This window comes from Helobdella robusta, assembly GCF_000326865.2.
Source record: "Helobdella robusta unplaced genomic scaffold HELROscaffold_28, whole genome shotgun sequence".
Lineage (NCBI taxonomy): Eukaryota > Metazoa > Annelida > Clitellata > Rhynchobdellida > Glossiphoniidae > Helobdella > Helobdella robusta.
Genome location: NW_008704435.1, coordinates 1,495,149 through 1,503,116, shown reverse-complemented (window position 1 = coordinate 1,503,116; position 7,968 = coordinate 1,495,149). Strand labels below are relative to the sequence as shown.

General features: G+C 30.7%; 2 protein-coding genes across 2 annotated transcripts; both read left to right on the top strand.

The window, feature by feature from the left end:
- Nucleotides 1-1,227: 1,227 nt before the first annotated feature.
- Nucleotides 1,228-2,713, top strand: HELRODRAFT_192116 (hypothetical protein; the record flags this gene model as incomplete). Its single annotated transcript, XM_009020561.1, has 3 exons — nucleotides 1,228-1,780; nucleotides 2,020-2,214; nucleotides 2,475-2,713. The coding sequence occupies exons 1-3, from the start codon at nucleotides 1,351-1,353 to the stop codon at nucleotides 2,711-2,713; spliced, it is 864 nt and encodes a 287-aa protein (XP_009018809.1). The 5' UTR covers nucleotides 1,228-1,350.
- A 1,575-nt stretch (nucleotides 2,714-4,288) lies between these two features.
- On the top strand, nucleotides 4,289-5,366 carry HELRODRAFT_174003 (hypothetical protein; the record flags this gene model as incomplete). The annotated part of the gene is made up of 3 exons (XM_009020560.1): nucleotides 4,289-4,371; nucleotides 4,904-5,007; nucleotides 5,140-5,366. 3 exons carry the CDS (start codon nucleotides 4,289-4,291, stop codon nucleotides 5,364-5,366), a joined length of 414 nt encoding a protein of 137 aa, XP_009018808.1.
- Between the last annotated feature and the right edge of the window lie 2,602 nt (nucleotides 5,367-7,968).

Here is a 7,968-nt window from a genome sequence, read left to right as displayed (position 1 = left end):
GCATTAAATATTAATAGTCAAAATCAATTGATTTATTAAAGAGGTGTAAAATTTTTAGCGTGTATTTTATATCGAATGTTTTGTAATGAACTAGCAAAACAACTTTTAAAATAAATATAGATACAAAAATATAAAAAAACAATTCAAAATCGTTCCATAAGATTCTCCAAATATATAAGTTTTTCTTTAATTTATAAAATTAATAGGAACTAGATTGAATAAGTGAATTGAAGACTGTTTGGAGTAAACAGAAAAATGTTTTGAAATGTTTCAAAATGCTTATATTTTAGTTCTTTTGGTGAAAGCAATGGAAATATTGTACACTCAATAAAAGGCCGTTCTCTGAAATAGAGTTTAATTAACCACCGTGAATGAGCACATTTAGTAAAAAATTGAAATATACTAAATATAAGCTTTAAACCTTTCTATAACAGAATAAAAACATCATCAGAACTGTTCTTTAACACACTGGCATATTTGCTGAGAAAGAAGCTTACCGACACGAAGATTGTGTGCTCATGAAAGTGGCTCGTTTCTAAACCGTTCGATGATTTAAAAAAACGGATAAAACTAAAAAATATGAACTGCATTCACTTCTGTTTGATTGAACTAAACATCAATTAGTGGTGCAGAATTCCAACAAAAAAAGTTGAGAAAAAAAAAGTTTTTAAAGTAAAAAGTCTAAAACTGAAAAAATGTTGTATTGAGGTTAACAAAATTTATTCCATTATATGTATTATTGTTGGTGTGTTCTCAACAATACTTATACAACTTATGATATGCCAAAGTGGTCAAATTATTAAACTTAAAAGTTTCTTTGAAAAAACTTAAATTTTTGAAAAATATTCAAATTTTCTACAATTTTTGTTGATTATATATTATCTTCCTCAAAAGCGTCTGCACTACCAATTTTACTCCATCAATGAAGAAGCCAGAATAATATTGTTGTTCCACGATCTTATTTTTACCAGCACAATTTTTACTTTTTAACTTTATAGAACACACAAGTACATGAATGCATAACATAGATTCATAAAGACACACATTGCTTAAGTTGCAACAAAGTTTGTTTGGCCAATTTTCAATACGTGTGTGTACATGTGTGTCCGTTTGCATGTGTGTGGTTGTGTGTGTGTGTGTGTGTGCGTGTCTACTGTTGTAGGGATTGGATAGATATTTTTAGCTACCAACAGAAAACAATTTAAAGACGAACACAATCCGTGGTGTTCTGCTATAAAGTTATTCTTCAAACTGAATTACTTGAAAATTTTAAAATATTACCTTTAAAATTTAAAATGCAAATTTAAACTATCGAATAAATGAATTAAATAAATCAAATTAATAAAAAAAATGGAAAAAAGTATGCCGTTATTATTGTTGATATCGCTGTATGCTTCAGCAGATATGTTGTTCGAACGTATGATCTTCGTTAGAGTTGAAAAAAATTCTCAACAAAAATTTTTTTCTTCCAACCCCGACGCGCGAAACTATTTTGTGTCCACGAAATCGTTCGGAGCGATCAACTTCGCATACTTCGCATTTCCATCTAAATTTGAACTTGATTTAAAAGACATAAAAATTTTCGAAAATTTAAATCGTGAACAAAAAAAGATCTGCTCCTTGAAATGCAGTCTGGAAGAAAACTGCACAGGTTTCGCGTACGAAGACGTTGATCAAGATGCTGCTGTTGGCTGTTCGTTTATTCAAGAAGACCATCTGGCCAACATCACCTCCATCCATCCGGACCTCGAGAGGAAAACTGTCTTCTTCAGAAGTGAAGGTGCTGCATATTCTACTGTTCGCATTTCATTTATTCCGATTTATAAAATTTTGTGAGTATGTTGATGAATAGTTTCAGAAAAATATTTTGTTTTGCCTACTTTGTGTAAACTTATTAAACAATGTTTTATCACATTTACAAACTTGCAAAGTTTAGGCTTTGCATTTTTAACGCTAAGCTTATAATTTATTTGAACAAAATATTAAAAGATATAATTGTTTTGACCAATGTTTTGTCAGATTATTTCGAGATCTACAGCAAGTTTCCGAATCAACTTCCAAACACATTTCCAAATCCAACAGCAAAATTATACATGATAAACGAACCGGGCGATTGGTTTAAAGCACGTGCATTCTGTAATGAGAAATTCAGGGGTCTTACCACATTGGGAGGCAGGGGAGAAAATACAGAGTTGAAAAACTTTATTATATTGAGTTAGTCTTGCATTGAGTGTTTGAAAAAAAATTGAGAGTTAAAAAAATTTTTAAATTTTTTTTCTAACTTTTAAATTTACTCAAACCTATTTTAGGATGAGAACACTAGCGTTATATAATATATATATATATATATATATATATATATATATATATATATTATAAATGTTTAAATAAAAATGACATTCTATTAGATTGATTAAAAATAAAGTTGAAAAGTTTTTTGCTATTTAAAATTAAATGAAGATATTTTTGCTCAGACGCCGCCAAGGATTGCTCTGATCTTTTCTGGACAGCAGGTCGTAGAAGAATGACAGATAAGAGTTACCTCTGGCATACAGCTGCTCGCAAAAAAAGACCACCATTCGAGTCGTTTACTAATTGGAAGAATTCTTCAGATGGAAAAGGTTTTGGTTGTATTACTATGGGACGACCTGACGGACTGTGGCAAGCGAGAGACTGTTTAGAAAAGTTATGCTATGCTTGTGAAGTGTTGTGAAGTGTAGAGAAGGCTGACTATTTGAAGTTGTAAAATTTTACTATTTTATTATTCGTTGTAGTTTAGCTTTTAAATTTATAGAAAAATATCTTGTTATATTTATTAAATTGTTACATGGATTTGATGGTTTTAAACTTTTGGCCAAATTTTTGAATTATTACTCCATTGTTTGCAGTTGAAAAATTTGCTTAATTTCTGTGTTATTATGTAGAGGTTTTAGTTTGTCATTGTTCATCGTGAGCACGGGCGGATCTAGAAAACTTTGACTTTGAGACCTTTGACTTTGAAAACTGGGATATTAAGGTTATAGAATTTAGTTTGACACATACTACAAAATTAATTCAAGTCTAGTCGGGTAATGACTGATACGCATTAACCCTATCCCAAAAAATGTTTTTATTATTCAGCCTATTGCTAATTTTTGTAGTTGAAAATAAACAAAATTATTTCATGTGCAATTAATGAAATATCTAGACTAGATATAACCATTATTAACGGGCCTCAACTGTATTGAGATCATCGCACTGCTTCTGTTTTTTTGCCGGAGTCGGTTGAAAAAAGTTTAAAATACTACATTTTTTAAAATTTAAAACGAATTTAAAACAAATGCAAACTGATTTTATGAAACACAAAAACATAATATAAGACGCGCCAAATCGTAAATGGAATAAAATGTGAACTGCGAACAAAACATAAAATTATGAAAAGTCTAAATAAGTAAAGACTATAATATACATGATTTACTTTTTGTTATTATTTGTTTTCAATAAAAGAAATATACTAAGAAAACATGAATTTAAGTTTAAAATATGAATTAGTTTCTGAAATTAACTTGTATCAAATTTATATAACAAATCAGCGTTATTTTTTATTGTTAAAAAGAGTCGATCTTTTTTAAAAAAAATTTTTATTATTTAACGCTGTCTTGAATTGAACTGATGGTAACAAAGTACCATGGCCTCCTCGCCCCCCCCCCCCCCTAAATTCGCCACTGTTCGTGAGAATCTTTAATTTCAATTAATAGTTTTTCATAATTTTTCTCAATAAAACATATAAATTTTAACTATTTTTTATAAAATACATTTTTTACTCTTGGAAGTATTGATTAAGTACCACCCAGTTTTTTATTTGAATATAAATTAATTTTAAAGTCAAAATAGTCAAAATATTAATATTGAAGTATGGTACAACCACAGAGGTGAATTTAGACAAATGTAGGAGGTGGCCAAAATTATTTTCGATATGCAGTGATGGGCATAGTTTAACTAAAAAGTTGCAAACTGATGGTTTAACTGTTTTTTTTTCAGTTTCCCGCATAATTTAACTGAAATAAAGTTTAGTTTAAATGATAGTTTAACTAAAAAATTTCATTATTAACTACATTTCATATAATTTAATTAAAATATTTTAGTAACATGTGGCTCTTATTTTTTTGCCAAATCAGGTCGAGACATTGTTTTTTAAATTAAAATTTTAAACTAAAACGTGCGTATCAATTTAAGTTTTCTATAAAAGAAATAAAAGTCAGCGCAATAAAAATGCTAGATCAGCAATTGAATTTATGAAAAATTATAAATGACCAACAAAAAAGAGATGCAGTCGTGTCTGGCGGCTAATAATAAGCATCCGCTGTTGAAACCAGTTCTTATGAAATATTGGTCAGTCAGTAGAGTTTTGACTGGTGGTTACTAGTTTCCGCAATTCACTTAAAGATTTCTTTACGTTAGGTTGATTAATTAAACTCTAATTAAAATTTGCTTCGAGTTAATGCGTCCAACAATTTTCAGGTACACATATCCTCTTAGAAATTGAAAGATAAATTTTTCAAGAACCGATTATTTTCATTAGCGGAACGAATTTGATACGTCTGAAAAAAAATTTTAAGCATAAATATATTATTATAAAAATGAGTCAGAAACTTTCCATTGATTTCTATGCGATACCATTTGAAATTATATCCACACCGGTTCGCTATCTGAACTTTTTTTCTTTTGCCTTCTTTTGTAGTCATCTTTCGTCAGCAAACCAAAACCACCGAATGAGGTTGTCATTATTAATAACATTTTTCATTTTCACTGTACAATATTCTTGTTTCAAAATTTTCTCAAAAACAATTGAAAGGCAAATTGCATGAAGCTGTGGAGAGGTACATGGTTGAGCAGGAAAGCTGAGACCACCTCCGAATGACAGGATGGCATGGAACAAAATTGAAGAAATTCCTTCTGACGAACAAAATAAAACCGAAATAAGGAATAACGTTAATGAGATGGCGGTGGCAAATAATGAAGTTAAGAGTGAGTGTTTGCAGCAAGGTTCTAAAGTTTGAAGTTTCAATGCAATTATATTCAATGAAATTAATTAACTTTATTTATTTCTCAGCAAACTGCTACTCATAAGACTTCCAAATAAATTTCTCATCTCCTAAGCATGTCCCACACCTGATGGAAAGCATTTCTTAGCGTTGAGAGTGTACGCTTTCGTGTGCAGAGCAACATTGGAAGATGACCAGAAGAAAATGTCGGAAGAAGAAGAAATGAAAGTTTACAAAGAGATGACGAACATCAATGAAGATCCTTTCTGGCCATGTGTTCGCGACGTCATTGCACTTATCTTAAGGGCCATTCTCTGCTTTCTTATTGGGTTTTTCCAATGAAATATTTCTGTGTAGTTATTTATTAAAATTTCACTTTAAATACTCATTGAAAAGATGATTTGATCTGTTCAAATACAACATAATTTTGATATAATTCGAAAATGTCTCTAGCGTATCCAACGACACAGTACAGCGTAGCAGTTAAAAATATGTTATGGAAAAATAACGTTTAGAGGATGAAATTTATAGGATAAAATTAAATATTTCACAGCGACTTGTATAGAAAATGTTGAACTCATTTTGCTATGGACCACATTCCATGTAAATATAACAGCACTGGCAACTTTCGTAACGTTATCGTGCATGTATGCATATTGATATGATTTCTGTTTGTTAATCACCAAATGTGAATGACACTGTTTTATTGTTTAGTTTAATTTTGGAAGGAAAAAATAGAACTTCAACTGAAAATCTTCACAGGAGTGCAAATAAGTTTCTAATTAAAACCTAACAATTTATCAATGTATTTAATTCGAAATTGTTTTGACGTGTTAAAACAACCTGTCTTCGTATTATAACCCGGCTATGAAGTGCCTTCACTTAATCGTGTAATATTAAAACGTTAACTGAATTAAATTATTGTCCCCAAGCCGATTATGTATAAAACATACCGTAGGGCCGAATTTAAGTTGAGATAAACGATTACAAAATCGAAGGATGGTAGCTCTAACTTATCAATTAATGAATCCTATCTTAACTGCACATTAATTAGCAGACTCCAACAATCTAGGCAAATATTTTGCAGACCGTTGGAGATTAATTAAAAATATTTACTGAATATTTCTAACATTTAATTCACTTTACAACGAAATTTCATAATTTCAACAGATTATTGGAATCATGCTTTACAGGGTGGTTTAAAAACCAATTGTAAGCAATTAAATCTATACCTACACTCATAGCAAACATATTCACTTGTGTATATACAATGATATAGATATTGCATATATATGTTTACATAATGATATATACAATGATATAACGTCTATATAATGATATGTGACAAACACACGATGCGCATGTATGTACGCACAAACACACTACAATCACACACACGATCCCAATCACACACTTGATAACACAATCACACACACTATCACACACACGATCACAATCACACATTTGATAACACGCAATCACACACACACACAATCACACACATGATAACACACAATCACACACATGATAACACACAATCACACACACACACACACACAATCACACAGACTCACAAACACGCGTAGGTACAATGATGTTTGTGTGAACATTAGGTCTAATTGCTGGTAGCGACTAGCGACGTTTAAATTGACTTTTCATGTTCTCTTAGGTGTTTATGCCTGTTTACAAATACATGTAACTAGGACACATCCATTCTTTCACTGTATTTCTTCAACATAAAATTTCTTTAGAAACTATTTTTTAATTAAAAAATTTTAATTTTTGATTACAGTACTAGATGCAAGAATATATTAAATAGAGTTGAGTTAATTTTGAGTCATCTATACACAATTTTTCACTCGCTCTTTCTTTCTTTCTCTTTCTCTCTCTTCCTCTCTTTCTCTTTCTCTCTCTCTCTCTCTCTCTCTCTCTCTCTCTCTCTTCATCTTCTTCTCTATCTACATCATTCTTACATTTATTATTGTTTATATACATATTCTGTTAATTGTATATAAATAATACATATTTGTGTGTAATATAATATATATATATATATATATATATATATATATATATGTGTGTGTGTATATATATATATATATATATATATATATATATATATATATATGTGTGTGTGTGTGTGTGTGTGAGTGTATATGTGTGTGTGTGTGCGTGTATATATATATATATATATATGTGTGTGTGTGTGTGTGTGTGTTTACATGTATTACATATTTCTCTACAAATAAAACAAAATTTAGATTAGCAAACGTTGGAGAGCCAGCAGGACTCCGATGCTAATGATGGATGACAATCTCACTGACAACCGTTACAATGTTATGAGATCATCATTATGCGTTCAATATCTTCAACTGTATTTCTCTTTATGTGTGTGTGTGCGTGTGTGTGTGTTTGTGCGTGTGTGTGTGTTTGTGCGTGTGTGTGTGTTTGTGTGTGTGGTGTTTGTTGCTGTGGGAATGTGTGTATGTTTATTTAATTATTTCATTGTCTTAGTTCGTTTGTATGTGTTGTGTATGTGTGAATGTATGTGCGTGTATGCACAACTATGTGTGTGTTTATGAGCGTTAGTTAGCGTGTATTTGTTTTTTTTTATTTGTGTGTGTATTTGTTGGTTTGTATTTGCACATGCACATGTGGCTTTTTTGTTTGTATATGTATATGTTTTCTTTTGTGCTTGTTTGAATCTGTGCCTGTATGTGTGAGCGTATGTGTGTGAGCGTGTATGTGTAAGTGTGTATGTGTTGTATGTGTGTGTGTGCACGTGTGGTGTGTGTGTCAGCATAATTTTCCCGACAAGACATCAGCAAGGACACTGTCAAGAGGTATGTAATGTTGTTGTTGATATGTAAACAACATGTAATTCAACACTCATCACTCTGTAACAGTCAGTGGCTAACGTTTTGTTGTTGTTGTTGTTGTTGTT